Raw genomic sequence first — 18,063 nt, 5'->3', positions numbered from 1 at the left:
CAAAAAAAAAAAAAAAGAAATTATGTGGGTCAGTTCTCTTATTTAACAAACAGATAAAACAACTGAGACCCAAAGAGGAATGAATGACTTTTCTAATAATAATTACATAGCGTGTTAAGGTAAAAGATATTCAGGTCTTCTGACTTCCAGTTTATATATTTTTCGGCTACCTAGCCTCCTCCCAGCTCTTGATAGGACTTATTTGACTGCTGGTAACACCGCTGGGAAGGGATCTGGAGTTATAAATGTGTTCATTTAGTCTTAAGTTCCCTTTAATTTTATGTACATTTCAAATACTAAAAACTGGTGCCTGGGTGGCTCAGTTGGTTAAGTGTCCGACGTCGGCTCAGGTCATGATCTCGTGATCAGTGGGTTCAAGCCCCATGTCAGGCTCTGTGCTGTCAGCTCAGAGCCTAGACCCTGCTTCAGATTCTTTGTTTCCCTCTCTCTCTCTGCCCCTCCCCCACTCATGCTGTCTCTCTCTCGCTCTCAAAAATAAACATTAGAAGATATTTAAAAACAAATTATCACTAGTGATATGCTAATATGTTGGATTTATACCAATTTTCCGATTTGTTTAATATCCAACTTTCTACTCCTGGATTATAGATTTGAGTGAATTTTTACTCTATCAGAGTGCCTGTTATTTCGATGTGGATATAGACTTCAGGGATCTTCAGAGTTCTACTCAGAGAAGTAGATACGGATTTTAGAACATACTCATTGATTTTTTCCCCAGTAGCAGAAAAATTATATAAGATCATATTGCGTTTTACTGGAGCATGATAAGAAAACAATGTCCGAGGTTGTCTTGGCAATGCTAAAATAACATTAACCAGGTCAAATGCATGGTTCTGCATGGTTTTGTGGGCAAATCACGTTTGGGAGCCATAAATCATCTTGGATTTGGAGCAGCCCCAAGGCTTGGGGAGTGGAGACCTTGGTAGGGGTGGCGGTATACATAGCAGAGTCAGCGCAGCTGCTGAGTATTAAAACCTCAGAAATGAGCCAGCCTTTGGATCATTTCTGGAAGGTAGTTAACTTCTGTTGACAACTAAAGAACAGTTTCCTGGCAAGAAATCCTTGTAGAATTGCTGGCCAATTTGTTATGGAAGATTCCCATTTTATCCCTTTCTCTTCTCTCTTCTCCTTTAATAGGCAGCTTAACAACAAGTGCAGCAAAAACAAACAAACAAATAAAAAACAAAAAAGAACAAAACCTTCTCAGTTTCCAAAATCCTTTGGAACAACAGGAAACTCAGGAATTTCAAGTATTTCCATAGGCAATACATTCGGTGTGTGAAGATAAAAGGTTTTAATGCTGTACTTGGCCTATACTGCATATCAAAGCTGTTTGTTTATGCTTTGACAAGACAGAAATAACAGACTTTGATATGATTTTAAGAATATTTTCAGAGGAAGAAGTATTTTTATTTTATTCCATTCTAATGGGAAAATGTTTCAGAATCATTGGGAAGAAAGTAGTAGCTCTTTCTTTACGCATGTCCTACCCCAAAGGCTGGCAATATTAGCTGTGTCATTTAAAGATAAAGAATTCATAAAGCTTTCCAGCTGTAGCTGGTAATTACTTTCCTTGATTGCTGTGGATGTGTTTATTTTATTTATTTATTAAAAAAATTTTAACATTTATTTTTGAGAGAGAAAGAGAGCATGAGCAGGTGACAGGCAGAGAGAGGGAGACACAGAATCTGAAACAGGCTTCAGCCTCTGAGCTGTCAGCACAGAGCCTGACATGGGGCTTGAAGCCAAGAACCATGAGATCATGACCTGAGCCGAAATCAAGAGTTGGACCCTTAACCAACTAAGCCACCCAGGTGCCCCTGGATGTGCTTATTTTAAAATAATCGATTTGAACTTTACTTTTATCCAAATCAGAAATTAAAAAAAATAGAGGAAAGCAGCAGACCTCTTTGTAGAGTTCTGCTGGTTGTTTCAGCGAGGCTTCCACTTACTAGCTGAGTTGGTTTGAGCAGGTCAGTGAACTCAGCTAGCTTCTCTTTATGAAATGGGGATGGCTGCTAGGAAGAGTGTATGACATTATAGCTCTGGAAGTTCCTTGAAAACAGGTCTGTGTGGCTGCAGTGTGCGATAATCAAGTTCCAAACAGAGTCTGTTTGTTCATTAAAGATTCTGTTTCCACATTTCTTCAAATGGCTGCATCACTCACCCGTCAGCATGAACTGATAGGCGTTGTCGGAGATGGAGAAGATGTGGGGCGGGGCCTCCTGGCGCTTCTTGCCTCGGTAGGCGGCCACCACCTCGGGGTTGTACACCGGCAGCCACTTGTAGGGGTTGATGGTGACGCAGAAGAGGCCTGAGTAGGTCTGAGAAAACCAGAAAAGGCAGCATGTGGATCTGGTCTCTACTCAGAGAGAGGGGCAGAATAAGGAGATGCCACAGGGCACTCACGTAGATCATCCAGGCTGCGTAACGCTCTTTGAGGTTGTACAGCACTCCAGGCTCGTGCAGGTGCGTCATCATGGCCATGTCCTCGATCTTGTCATATTTTGGAGGGTTCATGGGGAAGACTTGGTCCTCCCGGACAGTTAGAGTCTGGCAAGGAAAGTGAGAGACCACTTTGTACTGACGGCTGGACATAGGGTTGGTTTGTCTGTTTGCTTTGCTTACAAAACTACAAGTACAGGTACTTTTCATTATATCATATAGTATATTTTAAATAAAGGAATGAAATTATATTTCTTTCAGAGTTTGACGCTAAGAAAATCTGTGTCCTCTGATGAGCTAGGGTACCACCTTTTTTTAAAGATTTTTTTCCTTCCCACATTCCCCTGTCCCACATTTATTTATCAGTTTGTATCTTTTTACTCTTATTTTAGGACTTTAAATTTTTAATTTTTCCTGGCCATTCATTACAAGAAACTTCAGTGTGGGGGAGTAATGGGGATATTAATATATTATTTAGCTAAGTAAATAACTTAATAGTTTTCTGACAGGAGAAGGTAGCTTCTGTTTCGGCCCCAAGGTCAAGTTTGGGGATTTAGATTGGGACATGGGGGTTGAAGAGATGTGGCGGCAGCTGATTCTAGTGTGTTGAAGTCCTGTGGGTGGCTGGGAAGAGGGGAAAGGAGGTAGCTGCTGGGACCTTCCTTTGCAGTCCAAATCAGGTGTCGGGAGCGGACTGAAAGGATGTTTGTGTTGGCTATAGGCTTAGAGACTCCAAGCCAGTAGAGCTCCCCTCGATGTGAGGCGACCCAGAAATCTAGCAGGGAGGGTTGTCTCCTCGTGTATTTACTTACTGCTCCACCTTCTGTCTTCACCGTCACCTTCCCTCCTTCCTTGCTCTGGATGGTGCTCTTCACATAGGACTCCTTGGGCTCCGCGACGAAGACCGACGTTTTAGCATCGAAGGGCTTGTTCTGGGCCTCAATCCTTTCCCTTTCCGATTTTCGGAGGTAGGGAGCTGCTTCGCCAAAAACCGCCATCTCAGCATCCGAACTCGCACTCATGGCTGTGGTTATTTAGCAGAGGATTCTGCCTTGGGGAAGACGTGGGGGAGAGGGAGAAATAGAAACCAGAAGTTACACCTGTGAGCTAGGATTTGGCGAGAAGGAAGGCTGTGTTGAGCCCCCATTGCTGGGGCTGTCCGTGCTCCCACAGGCTGTCATTTATCAGTGCCCCACACAGGCCACAGGACTGGTCTGGAGTGATATTGTAACTGGAGGTTTCATTTTTAGTACTTCGCAGATTTTCTTTGTTAGATCACAGATCTCAGTCCTCAGGCCGAGGGGTGACTACCTTGGAGTCCTTGCATGTTTGAGTCTCTACACTAACAGTATCTACAAGCTGGAACTGTGGATGGATCGTTCTACAGCAGCCTCTTCAGTCCCCACTTTTCCTGCTGGGTGAGGGGTCTGCTGCACACTGGGAGCATCGTGCAGTTAGGATGGAAGGTTTGTCTTGTGAGAAGGAAGGTTGATATTTTCAAAGCATTCAAAAAACTTACTTTACCTTATTACTTTCTAGGTGGCCATTTTTCTTCTCATAAGTCACGTGTTATTTTTAACATCTACTTTATGTTAATATTTGATGTTAAATCTCTCGGTGGGTTGTTAAAAGAACCTCCTAATAAATTCTTAATACTGTGTATTTTTTGTCATTTGGCTTGTTAACAAAGAGACTTAGCATTGCCTTAATTCCAGAATCTCTTCTGACACTTTCTTTTTGGCATGAGGGATTTCAGCTGGCAGCTAACAGATCTAACCACAGAGAAATGAGAGCATGAAGAAGGTCCTTCTTCCCACATGCATTCCACAGACTTCTTTTCTTTCCACCAATAAAAAGAAAACAGACAAAAATGGAAGGGTTCATCCCATGGAAACCATTCCTCTGATTGATAGATGGGCCTTTGCAGTGTTGGTCAGTTACATTGATTGAACTGTTCCTTTCCTTTCATGGGTAAATTACTTGGGGAAGGACCAGGGTCTCTTCTAAATTAGGTATGGCATTTAGCACTCTGTGGGTGTACCAATGGGGACTTTTTAGATGAACAGTAGTAAATCTTTCTAAAAATAAATAACAATGAATCATCAAAAAGGTGGCTAAAACACTGTGGTTTTCACAAGATGTTTGTGTTTTCATTTTTTCATAAGGGTCTTTCCAAGATGTTTCAAAACTATCTGTAAAATGTCTAAGTATGAATGCTTTGCGATAGAGGGAGGTTGGCACAGAAGAGTCTCTGGCCCCTCCACAGGCCTACGTGTAGCTGAAAACTCATTGTCAAAATTCATTACGTCCTAAGTGTAGCCCTTTAACCCTGAACTCAGGTGAGGATAGCATCAGGGGATAAGGCTCTCTGGAGTTGTGTTTTCCCAGTGTTTATATAAGCAGTTATTGCAAACACCAGCTCCCCAGATAACTGCCGAAATGTGCAAATGGGGGTACAGTCAAGGGTTGTTCCCAGCTTCGTTAGCCTACATGATGCCCTCTGTCATCAACACATCAACAAGGCTGAGGCTTACCTCCGGGGTTCCAGATGAGAACGCAGGTTCAGAAGTGGCTGCCACTGTGAAACAACAGGTTTCTTATTAGCAAAGCTCTGGATCCCAGTAAAATAGTTACAGAATTAAAATTGTCCTGGTCTAAAGCGTGGCTCTGAGAAAATAAAAGTCAGAGTTGGGAGGGACGGTTTCATGCTCAGAGGTGGGCCATGGGGTCAGCTCTCCCTGTCCCTGGTCCCTGGGGATCCTTGAAGCCCAAAGGCCGCCGTCACTCACCTCTGGGTTCTTGGTGGAGATAAGGCAGGCGGGGTCCGCGTGCTTATGTAGGCACCCGTGTGCTGACGCTGTGGCTCTCTCCTCTTTGTTAGGGCAGAACATTTGGCAACGTGACCCTCAGCATAATTTGTACTGACATTTGGCATGTTTGGATATAATTAGAAGTATTCATATCATTTTGAGTATGTGAACCGATCTCCTATAAATAATTTGACAGGGACCCAATCTGCCGGCAGAGAATGCTTTCTAGTATGTTAGGAAGGTGATCTCTGACCGTGCCTGGTGGGGCCCCAGACAGAGTCTGTTCCTGTGAGCTGTGTTTGATTTGGCAAACTCTTTCACACATACCTGTGGTAGCCCAGTGATCAGATTCGCAGCGACATAGTGCTGTCAGGGCCTTAACCGCTTGTCCTTATTTGTTACCACGGGAACCCTCACTCCATTCCTTTGGGTCACTGCCAGAGCTCACCCTTGGAGTGTGGGCTTGGATAGCTGTGCCAAGGTGAGAGGAGAATCTGCGCCGAGTCTCCACCGCTGGCCCAGTGCCCACCCACTCCACCCTGAGAAGATTATTCCAGTAGAACATAATATGTACACATTGTAGGAAAAAATACAGATAAGCAAAGAGGAAAAAAAGTGTCTATAATCCCACTATGCAGATATAAAATAAGATAGAGATGTATAAGTGGATTCATACTATGTACATGTATATAGTACATACATGTTTCATAATCTACTTTAAGAATTGTAGGTAATTTTATATAATTTACACCCTTATTCTTTAACAGATTATATTGTGGTCATTCTTTCTTTTTAATTTTTATTTTTAAAGTTTATTTTTGAGAGAGAGAGTGAGAGTGCATGCCGGAGCGGGGTAGAGAGAGATAGGAACAGAGGGTCTGAAGCGGGCTCCGTGCTGACTGCACAGAGCCCAACACGGGGCTTGAACCCAATGACCGCAAGATTATGACTCAGGCGAAGTCGGACGCTTAACCGACCGAGCCACCCAGGCACCCCATGATTTTTAAATTAAGATTTTTCATTTTTAAAAGGTCAAGTATATTGAGGTATAAATTATGTACAGCAGAATTCACTATTTGGCTGACAGTTGTATGAGGTTTTTTTTTTACTGCCATTTAAAATATTAACCTCGACAGTAAATTCCCTTTCTCTGCTGTATAGTTCTAAGGCCTTTTACACATGCACGGATTCTTGTAGCCACTGCCACATACAGGACGCAGAACAAGTCCATTTCTGTGAGTTCTGACATGTGTGTAATTGTGTGACCTCTTACATTCGAATGACATGGAAAATGAAATCCTTGATGATGAGGCTAAAATTCCCCTTTGATAAATTTACAATGGAGGCAGCTCCCTTCTCTCCAGAGATAATTATGCACCTATAGCAGTTTGGTGTGTAATATTCCAGACCTTTTCTGTGCACTTACTAAATTATACTTGGGAAAATATACATTAGTGAAACTGGCCTAAGAAAATCAGCCCATAGAAAATACATAATTAGGTGTTTACAGTATGTAAAGATAGTATCATACTTTACATATTTACCAACTTGCTTTTCTTGTTGTTGTTCTGTACTCTTGGATCATTTTCCATATTAGTATGTAAATAAAATATGTAAAAATTTAAAACATATACAATAATAGAGAAAATTACATAGGAACCCATTATACTCATCATCCAGCATTAGTAATTATCAGTTCCTTGTCAGTCTTTTTTTTTTTTTTTAAATGTTTCTTTATTTTTGAGTGAATGAGAGAGAGAGAGAAAGAGAGGCAGATGGTGGATCCAAAGAAGGCTCTGTGCTGACAGCAGAGAGCGTGATGTGGGACTTGAACCCATGAACTGTGAGATCATTACCTGAGTTGAACGAAGCAGACACTTAACTGACTGAGCCACCCAGGCACACCACTTCATGGTCAGTCTTGTTTCATATATAGCCCAATATAGCCCAGCCCACTACCCTATCCCCGGATTGATTTGATATTACTTATTTAAAAATTTTTGTGTAGACTTCTGTGTGATTATATGATTTCTTTTTTATATAAGTTGCAGAAGGTTTCTCCTAGTCTAATAGTGATCTTAACTTTGTTGTGGCATCTCAGTCTAATGGAAGTTTTAATTTTTTATTTACTCTAAGTTACAAACACTTTTCATTTGTATTTTTGCTTTTTTGTGTGTATTGTAAAAGGAGGCCTTCTCTAACTCAAGGACTCAGGGTCACAAATTTGTTCTATATTTTCAATCTAATGCTTAAAAAAATATATTGACGGAAGCCTGGGCAGCTCAGTCAGTTGAGTGTCCGACTTTGGCTCAGGTCATGATCTCAGTGGTTTGTGAGTTTGAGCCCGATATCAGGCTCTGTGCTTGACAACTCAGAGCCTGGAACCTGCGGCGGATTCTGTGTCTCCCTCTCTCTCTGCTCCTCCCCCTCTCATGCTCTGTCTGTCTCTTGCAAAGATGAATAAACATTACAAAAAATTAAAAAATATATATATTGAGATTTGTATTCTAGCTTATGTCTGTGTATGTGAATGTAATATTTTTGAATTCCGTATTTTGTACCATGTTTCTGTGGCAATGGCACATATGCTTTGATATGTAGTAAGGTAGTATATCCCTAATTATTCATTTATTTTAAAATTGTCTTGACAATTATTGCATTCTGCTGTATAAATTTTAGAGTTTGTGTTTCAGATTATATGGAAAATCCTATTGTGGCTTTGAGTTATGTTAAATTGAATTAATAGGGTAATTTAATGAGAATTGGTGTCTTTATAACAGTGAGCCTTTCAGTCCACAAGTACAATATATTTTCCTGTTTATTCTGTTTTTTAAAGTGTTTTCCAGTCATTTTTCTCTAGTTTTTTTTCCCCTAGAAATATCTTAAAATATTTCTTATTATGTTTGTTCCTAGGAATTTTAGTTTTTTGTTGCTCTACTGAATGGGATTATTTTTCTGATTTTGCTTTCCACTTGGGTTATCACTGGCGCAAGGGAGCCAGGGTTGCCTGCTCAGAACCTCCATTTTGTCTGTGGCAGCAGTGTGCCCACTACCCTCATTTCTCAGCACAGGGCAACCCTGTGACCCTGTTATGGCCAATGAAACGCATGCAGTTGCTAGGTGGGACTTCCAGAAAAGAGAGCAGACTCTACTTGTCCTTTCCCTTCTTACCCCTTTTTGGTGTAGAACACAGAGGTAATGGCTGAGCTCTAGCCCTGAAGGAAAGATCAAGAGAAGTTCAGAGACAGTGCTGACATGTGTGAGTTGAATTTTATTACGTAAATAAAAAAATGAACCAATCATATTAATAAGGCACTATTTACTCAGATTTTCTGTTTCATACAAACACAATCTCTGACAGACATGCAGTGTTTCAGAAAGTTAGTTTCACTGGTATCTTTCATCTGGCTCACTTGCTGAACTTCCTCATCTCTTCTGATAGTTTATTTTGTTCTCTTGGGCTTTTGATGTATTGTGCACAAATAATCACAGTTTTGTTTCTTCTTTCTTTTGTAACTTATGTTATTTTTTCTTTCTCTTATTGCATTGTCTGAGACATTTAGGACAATGTTGAATAGTAATACTAGGATACTTCATATACATATCCTGTACAAGATGAGTGAGCCTTATTTAGATCCTGACTTTAATCGGATTGCCACTAATGTTTCGTCAAGTGTATTTGCTGTATACTTTAGTTTGCCAATAATTATAATCATAAAAATGAATTGAACTGTTTCATTCTTAGGGATATGATATGATGGAGAGAATTGAAAACATACACAAAATCTTGTACACAAATATTCATAGCAGCATTGTCCATAGTAGCCAAAAAAGTGGAAACAACCCAAATGTTCAACAACAGACAAATGGACAAAATGTGCTATATTCATATAATGGACTATTCAGCCATAAAAAGGAATGAGGTACTCAGGCTACAGCGTGGTTGAGTCTCGAAAACACAGTGCTTGAGTGATAGAAGCACTTAGGTTTGATGGTTAGATTAGGTTTGATTAGGTTAGATTGCATTTGTATAAAATGTCGAATAGGCAAATGCATAGAGACAGAAAGCAGTTGAATGTTTCCAGAGGATGGTCCTGGGAGGGGAGGGGAGATCGGGGAATGATTGCCAATGGATTTCTTTTCGAGGCGATGAAAGTGTTCTGAAATTAGTTGGTGGTTATGACTGCATAACTTTGTCAATCTACTAAAACGACTGAATTGTACATTTAAATGATGGTACATTAAATGGTACATTAAATTGATGGTAGGTGAATTAAATCTTTAAAAAAATGCATTGGATTTTATCTGTGTCTTTTTCTGCATTTACTGAAATTATTTTTTCTCCTCAAATTTATTAATATAGTGAATTATATGGTAGCTTTTCTCACTTTTACCACTAAAATTCATGAAATGAAAGCCATTAAGATAATATTGTTTAATTTCCTTCTGATTGATTTTTTTTAATGAGAGTTGTTTACTGTTTTTTAACGAGAAAAGTTTACTGTTGTGTTGTTGTTGTTTTTTTAATGTGGAATTTCTACATCTGAGTTCATTATGGGCCTAGGGTATAGTTTTCTTACCCTGTCCTCTTCTGGTTTCAATGTCAATATCATGCTAGTCTTGGTAAAATAAGCAGCTTCCTGTTTCTATTTTCTGCCATATTGTGTTTAGAATGTGCATAATCTGTTCCAGGAAGGTTCGTAGAGTTCCTTCATTGGACACTTGGTCTGTAGGCTCTTTGGTGGAAAAATCTTTTATTTACTTTCATTAATTTTTTCATGACTATTGATTAGTCTGTTCAGTTTCTATTTGTTTTTTGGCTCATTTGGAAATGTTGTATTTTCCTAGAAAATTGCCCATATTATGTGAGGTTTCAGATATTTTGACTTTTTTTTTCAAATTTTTAAATTTTTTTTTAATGTTTTTTATTTATTTCTAGGAGAGAGAGAGAGACAGCGTGAGCAGGGGAGGGTCAGAGAGAGNTTATCTTGATGAGGTCCCAGTAGTTCATTTTTGCTTTTGTTTCCCTTGCCTCCAGAGACATGTCAAGTAAAAAGTTGTTGCAGCCAAGGTCAAAGAGGTTGTTGTCCATTTTCTCCTCTAGGATTTTTTAAAAATTTTTTCTAATATTTTTATTTATTTCTAGGAGAGAGAGAGAGAGAGAGAGAGAGAGAGGGAGAGGGAGTCACAGACTCTGAAACAGGCTCCAAGGCTCTGAGCTGGCAGTCAGCACAGAGCCCGACGCGGGGCTCGAACCCATGAACCGCGAGATCATGACCTAAGCGAAAGTCGGACACTTAACCGACTAAGCCACCCAGGCGCCCCATCAGATATTTTGACTTTTTTTGTGCATATCTCTTTGTAATAAAAACCTCCTAATCAAATTCATTTTATTCTTTATTCCTTTTTATTTCCCTTTTACATAATTTAATTTTATTCTCTTTATTTTAAATCATTTGAAAAAGTTTTATAAATATTTGATAAAGTTTTATCTTTTGTATCTGTTTTTTAAATTTAGTTTTACCAAATAACTTTTTTTTCCTATTTTCTATTTTGCTTTTAATCTTTCTTTTATTTCTTTAGGGTTATTTTATTGATCTTGATTAAACATCTTAAATTGAAAGCTTCATTTATTTTCATTCTTTCATATGGTCTTGCATGTTTATTTGTGGTTATCAGTTTTTCTTTGTAATTGCTGTGGCTAAATCCCAGAGGCTCTGCTTGTCCTTCACTTATAATTTATATTCTAAAATTTTCATTTCCATTTGAACCACCAAATTGTCTAAAGCATGTTTGTTTTTTAGATTTTTCAAATTAATAAATTTGGGCATTGGGGGGAGGGTTCTCTTTTAGCTGTTAATTCTTCATTGCATGCGTGTGAATGTGCAAACTCAGTTTCCTGGTAGACTCAATAGGAGTGAGGGACGTCGTTCGTGTGTGTGTGTGTGTGTGTGTGTGTGTGTGTGTGTGTGTGTGTGTGTAGTAAGATTATCAGCACCGCAAAACCTCTCATGATCCTTCTCATTAGAACTCAGAATTCCCCTCACTTAAAGGTAACTACAGTTTTTACATTTATGACCATCATTTCTCTGCTTTTCTGTATACTTTCATTATTTGTGTATGCAGCTATAAACAATACATATACGTTTTGCCTATTCTTGAGCTTCATACAAATATATAGAACTTTATTTATTCTCTAGTAGTTCACTTCTTTTGCCCAACAATATTTGGGATGTTTTCCCCCCATGAAGTTATATGTAGCTGTATTTTATTTTCATTACCGTGCAGTATTACATTGTATGATGATGTTCTGTTGTAGACAGAATTTGGGGTTGTTCCTAGTGTTTTTGCTCTAGTTTATTTTTAAATTTTGTTTGGAAGATGAAGAGCGACTCACTTCTGTGCTATCTTGTTTTAGAGATAGTTGGTATTTCTTTTGTGGTTTTGTACATGGGTCAGTTGTTATTCTGTCTCTTCATCCTTCTCTTCTGCAGCTTTATTCAGGTAGAATTTTATATACCTCACCAGTCATCAATTTTAAGTGTACAGTTCAATGGTTTTTAGTGAACTTATGCAGTTTTGATCCAGTTTTATAAACACTTATGTCAACTCAGAATGTCCCTTTGTGCCCATGTGCATTTAGTTCCCATTCCAACCCCAAACCATAGGCAAACACTGTCTTCTGTCTTTATCATTTTGCCTTTCTGGAAATTTCCTACAAATGGAGTCCTATGGTGTGCATTCTGTTTTGTAAGACTCCTTTCCTTAGTTTTGGAGTTTGTGCATGTTGTTGCTTGTATCAGTGGTCATTTCTGTTGCCCAGTACGAGTCCATTGTGTGGATGTGCCACATTGTGTTTATCCATTTACCAGCTGACAGCCATTATGAATAATGCTGTTAATAATACTCCATACAGGGCATTGTGTGGAAGATTGTTTTCATTTCTCTTGGGCAGATAACTAGGAGTTTAGTAGTCGACTAGGTTGTTTAACTTTTTAAGAAACTGCCAAGTTCTTTTCCACAGTGGCTGTACCATTGTACACTTCCACCAGCCCAGCTTTTTTCCATTCTCACCTACACTCGTGTTGTCCCTCTTTTTGCCGATAGCCGTCCTAGTGAGCGTAAGGGAGCATCTCCTTGTGGTTTTAATTTTCATTTCCTTAATGAATAGTGATTTTGGTTACTTTTTCATGTGCTTATTTGCATACATAATACATAAATTGTTGAATTTGAATTGTTGAATTGAAAATACGTAAATTGTATTTTCTTGAGGTGAAGTGTTGATCTAAATCTTTAACCCATTTAAAAAAATGGATCATTTTCTTACTATTTATTTGTTAGAAGTTATTGTTGATACATTTATCAGATGTTTGATTAAAAAATATTTTATTGCAGTCTGTGACTTGTCTTTTCATTTTTTTAATGGTTTCTTTTGAAGAGTTGCTTTTAAATTTTGGTGAAGTCCAACTTTCTGATGAAGTCAGTATTATGGGTCATGCTTTTTATACAATATTTTACAAATATTTCCTAATGCAAAGTCAGCAGTACTTTTCTTTTTTATTTTCTTCTATATGTTTTATATTTATAGCTCTTACATATAGGTCTATATTCTATTTCAAGTTACTTTTTTTAAAAATGTTTATTTCTGAGAGAGAGAGAGAGAGAGAGAGAGAGAGAAAGAGAATGGGGGAGGAGCAGAGAGAGAGGGAGACACAGAATCTGAAGCAGGTTCCAGGCTCTGAGCTGTCAGCACAGAGCCCAACACAGGGCTTGAACTCACAGACTGTGAGATAATGACCTGAGCTGAATTTGATTGGTTAATTGGTGGAACCACCCAGGCGCCCCTAAGTTTTTTTTTTTTTAATGAGGTGTACAAATTTTAATATTTGTCTTTACAACTCAGGTTGGTTTTTGTGTTATTTAGTCATCTATGTTTTTAGTTTTGTTTACTTGGTCTGTAGTTTCTCTAGTAGATGGAAGTTAAACTCCTCGACTACAATTGTTCTCAGATGTTTCAAATTTTGTTTGTACAATTCAAAGATAGTTGCTAACTTCATAGAAATTTGTGATTAGTTGATCTTTCTGGTAAACTGCATCTTTTAAAAATAAAACAGAAACTGTCCCTGCTGCATGTAGTATTATTTTGCCTTAAATTCTATTTTTGCTAATATTTTGCTAAATTTGCTTTTACTTTTTTGGTAGCATATAGATGGGTTATCTTTCCCATACCTTTATTTTCAACCTTTCTGAGTTATTTTAGTTTACAACTGATGTTTAAAAAAAAACAAGTAGTAGCTACTTTAAAAATCCAGTATGAGAGCCTTTTTAAAAGGTAAGTCTTAAATTAAAGGCAGCAAACTGGCAAGCATGATTTTTATGATGTGCACAATGCTTTAAATAGCAATTGAATCAGATGTTATTTTGTATGATTTTAGGCAAGTCACTTACCCCCCGAAAGCCTCAGTTTGTTCATGTGTTCAAGGAAACCAATAATAATTATTTCCTACTATCTCACAGGATTTATGTGAGTATTCAGTGAGAAATATATATAGAGTATCTGGCAACGTAGAAAGTATTTAATAAATATTGACTGCCATCAGTCTGTTTAAAATAGTATGAAAAATAGGGCTCTGTTGCTGTGAGTAATGGAATATCACTGGAGTCTTAACCAAGGAGCTGATGTCATAAGATTTGTGTTTTAAGCACAGTTATGGTCGCAGCATGGAAGGTGGATGGGAGGAGTGTGGCAGAGAGAGAGAACCCACTTAAGCAGTTGTTGTACTATTTTAGGAGAGCTGAGAACCTGCTCTAAGCCAGCAGCTCTTGGAAAAGAAAAAAAGGAGATGTAAGCAAGAGATACATAGGTTGTAGACTTGACTCTGCTTGCCACTGGTGAAACAGAAATAATTTTAGATGTTCAGGAATCATTTAAATTTATTCTACCCAAAGACAACTAAAAATAAATGGAATTTTCTGAGATTGGGGGGACTGTTTCTCATGGCAAGGGAACACTTGGAAGTACTAGATAAAAGAGTATAACTTTGATGGAACATTGCAGTTTCAGAGTTTGTCGTAAAAGAATGTATTTCCAGGAATAATGAATGAGCTTTTACCAGACAATGAAGTAACAAGCCACCCTATCTGACATCAAACATATTTTAGGAATATGGTGATTAAAATAGTGTAAAATTAGTGTAGGTGAAGAGAAATAAAGCAATAGAACATAATATAGTTAAAAATGGGTTCTTCCATGTTTAGCAATTTAGAATATGATAAAGGTGGCATTTTAAATCACAAAGGGGGAAAAGAAAGACTAGGCAGTGAATGGGGTTGAGATTTATCATCCAAAAAACAAAGTAGGTCCTTGTCTGACACCATTTATAAAAATAAGTTCTAGATGAACTAAGGTCTTAAGCATTAGAAACAAAGCACAATGAGAAATGTAGTGGAAGAACTATACATATTTTTCACATCAAGAAGAAAGGGAGATGCAAGCAAATGGAAAAAATAGCCAAAAGGTATAAATGGGGACGGTTCATGGAAGAGGCAGGACAAATGGCCAGTGAACTTGATAACACACTCAGCCTCAGGAGGCGCAAGCTCAGATAACAGCTAGCAGATCTCACCCATCAGCTTGACAGAGCGATTTCCTAGGAGCAAGTGGTGGGTGGTGTTGGAGAGGGGACGCCCTCCTGTGGTTCCGGTAAGGGGGTAAGGGTGGGGGTAAAATTCCAGGGCAACTTGTTGCTTCTTTTGAAATTAATGATTGCCGCAATTTCTCCTCTTACTCTTATTTCTACAGAAGCAGAGGGAACTCTGAAGATAGGTCAAGTTTGTGTATTTAGCATTTCTTCTAATAACAAAACTTCAGAAGCAACTTAAATATCCATTCAGTTGCTTTGTAATTTAAGTGGCCACCTGTTAAATGGTGGTGCTCCAATTATGTGGTCAGTGGTTGATACTTGACACTCAGTTGAATCTGAGAATAGGATCAGCATAATACATTTTCCACTGGTTTTCTTTAAGGTGTAACTCTGGAAATGGAAAACCTTGTTTAAAATAACAATAATCAATGAAGAGTTTTAACGGGCAATATAGATAAGAAGCTGAACTGTGAGACATAGTTTTGCTGAAATCTATTTATTAGTATATTCCAACCCTTCTCCAGCGTGCAGATATCTATCTCTTATACAATTTTTGTGTGGCAACTCTTTAACTTAGAGTAAAAGCCCTTCCAAGGTCTGGCTCTTATTCCTCATCCTTGCTTTTCTTGCTAGTATCTGCTTACAATTAAGCCCAGGGGCAGCATTAAATTACTCTATCTAATGATCCTTCTGCTCTAGGAGTGCATGTCAGAAGTTGGCTTATAATTCCTAAGATTCCTTTTGCCATAAGGATTTGTGTGTTCTCTCCCTCTGGTGAGGAAAAACAGGAATTACAGTCACTAAAGTCATCTTCACCTTTTTATATGAAATTCTGTAATATCTCATCTTCAAATAATCAACTTGTCTTTCATAAGATTCATGCCAGAGAGGAATGTTACATAGATTCCTCTGTGTTCTTGCATGTAGTTCATTCACTGCTATTGGTGAGTAGTATTTGACTGGGAGGGTATAGCATATTTTGTTCATTTGTCCTCTTGCTGATGGATATTCTCATCTTTTTGTGAATGTACCTTTCATTGCTTTTGGTTAAATTCCAGAGAATTGAATTGCCAGATCAAAACGTGTATAAGTGTGTATTCAACTTATAAGAAACAGCCAAACAAGTTTTCAAAAATAGTTGGACCATTTTACATTCCCGCTAGTAATATATGAAAGATGTGGTTGCCCAGCATCCTTGTCAGCACTTGTCATTGTCTATCTTTATAATTTTAGCCATTCTTATGGATGTGTATGGACATCTAGCAGAATTTCCTTGTGATTTTAAACTGTATCCTCCAAACCAGTGATACTAAGCATCTTTTGATGTGGTTATCGGGCCTTGACATATCTTCTTTTTGAACGTGTCAAATTCTTTTGTTTATTTTTATTAGATTGTGTTCTTTTCCTCATTTTGTATGTGTTCTTTTTTTTTTTTTTTTTTTTTTTTGAGAGAGAGACAGAGACAGACAGAGAATTCTAAGCAGGCTTCATGCTCAGTGCAGAGCCCAGTACAGGGCTTAATCCCATGACCCTGGGATCGTGACATCACCCAAAATCAGGAGTGAGATGCTCAACTGATTGAGCCACCTAGGCGCCCCTGTCGGTGTTCTTATAGATATAATAAAGATGTTTGTTGCAGGTATGTATTGCATATGTTTTCTCCCAGCCTGTGATTTACCTTTTTGTGTCTCAACAGTATCTTGGTGAGCAGTAGTTTTGATTTTGAAGAGGACAGTTTATCATTTTTTCTCTTTGTTTAGTACTTCTTATGTTCTATTTAAGAATTTTTTGCTCACAATCACAAAGATATTTTTCTACATTTTCTTTTAGAAGATTTATAATTTTAGGATTTGCATGTAGGTTTGTTTTCCATGTTGAGTTAATTATTGCATATTGTATGAGATACTATTTTTTTTCATACAGATATCTAATTGATCCAGTATCATTTCTTGCAAAGACTTTCCTTTCTATATTAAATTGCATTTGCATCTTAATAAAAAATTATTTGATGGTATATATATAGTGGATTTATTTTCAGGATCTCTATTCTCTTTCCATGTATACACACATGTATATAATTTATTTAGATCTTCTTTGCTTTCAGCAATGATTTATAGTTTATAGTATAGAGATTAAAAAATTAAGAAAAATTTTAAAAATATATTTATCTTTGAGAGAGAGAGAGTGCAAGACAGGTGAAGGGCAGAGAGAGAGAGGAAAACACAGAATCTGAAGTAAGTTCCAGGTTCTGAACTGTCAGCACAAACCTCGATGCAGGGCTCAAACTCGCAAACCGAACTGTGAGATCATGACCTGAGCCAAAATCATTTGCTTAACCGACTGAGCCACCCAGGCACTCCTAAAAAATTGTTTTTAATTTTTGTTTATGTGAGAGAGAGAGCGAGTGTGTATAAGTGGGAGAGAGGTAGGGAGAGAGGGAGACACAGAATCTGTAGTAGGCTCCAGGCTCAGAGCCGCTAGCACAGAGCCCAACACAGGGCTCAAACTCATGAGCCACGAGATCATGACTGAGCTCAAGTTGCCTGCTTAACTGACTGAGCCACTCAGGCACCCTCCCCCAAATTTTTTTTACTAAGTTTATTCGTAGAATATTTTGTAATTTCTTTGATGCTATTGTAATTGGTATTAATTTTTAGAATTTCACTTTTGAATTATTTTCTCTTAATATAAAATAAGCCTCCTCCCCCCTTTTTAAATATACTGACCTTACAGTTTGACCCATGCTCAGTTTACTTCTTGGATTAAATGGTTTATTATAGACTTATTTAATTCTTCATATGATTTTGTCATCTGCAAATAAAGACAGTTTTATTTATTTATTTTTTATTCAATTTCTGTCTTTTATTTCCTTTTCTTGTCTTACTGCATGAGCTAGAACCACCACAGTGGTGAGCTAGACATGGTGAAAGTGGATACCTTTCCTTAGTCCCAGGCTTAGGTAGAAAGTCTTCACTGTTTCATCATGAAGCATGATGTTTTGGCCGTGCTGTGTTTGTTTGTTTGTTTGTTTTTTAATAGGTGCCTATGTGAAAGTCCTCATATATTGCTTGCTGAGAGTTTTTCTTTTTTTAATCATGAATGGGTGCTGGATATTGTCAGATACTTCTGCTGTATCTATTGAG

The 18,063-nt window shown here is 37.9% G+C and overlaps 1 protein-coding gene and 1 long non-coding RNA gene across 6 annotated transcripts in view; one reads left to right on the top strand and one right to left on the bottom strand.

Annotated features, from left to right (window-relative positions):
• LOC120231448 (myosin-8-like) overlaps positions 1-3,488 on the bottom strand; it is a 28,924-nt gene extending 25,436 nt beyond the window's left edge. Inside the window, 3 exon segments of the mRNA XM_039231617.1 lie at positions 2,189-2,345; positions 2,431-2,574; positions 3,279-3,488. Of these exon segments, the coding sequence (XP_039087548.1) occupies positions 2,189-2,345; positions 2,431-2,574; positions 3,279-3,488 (511 nt within the window).
• The window catches only part of LOC120231452, a 211,630-nt gene that overhangs the window by 34,089 nt on the left and 159,478 nt on the right, over positions 1-18,063 (top strand). The gene's annotated exons all lie outside the window — the stretch shown is intronic.

Source organism: Hyaena hyaena, unplaced genomic scaffold, assembly GCF_003009895.1.
Source record: "Hyaena hyaena isolate Hyena2069 unplaced genomic scaffold, ASM300989v1 scaffold_58, whole genome shotgun sequence".
NCBI lineage: Eukaryota > Metazoa > Chordata > Mammalia > Carnivora > Hyaenidae > Hyaena > Hyaena hyaena.
This window is presented reverse-complemented; position numbering and strand designations above follow the sequence as displayed.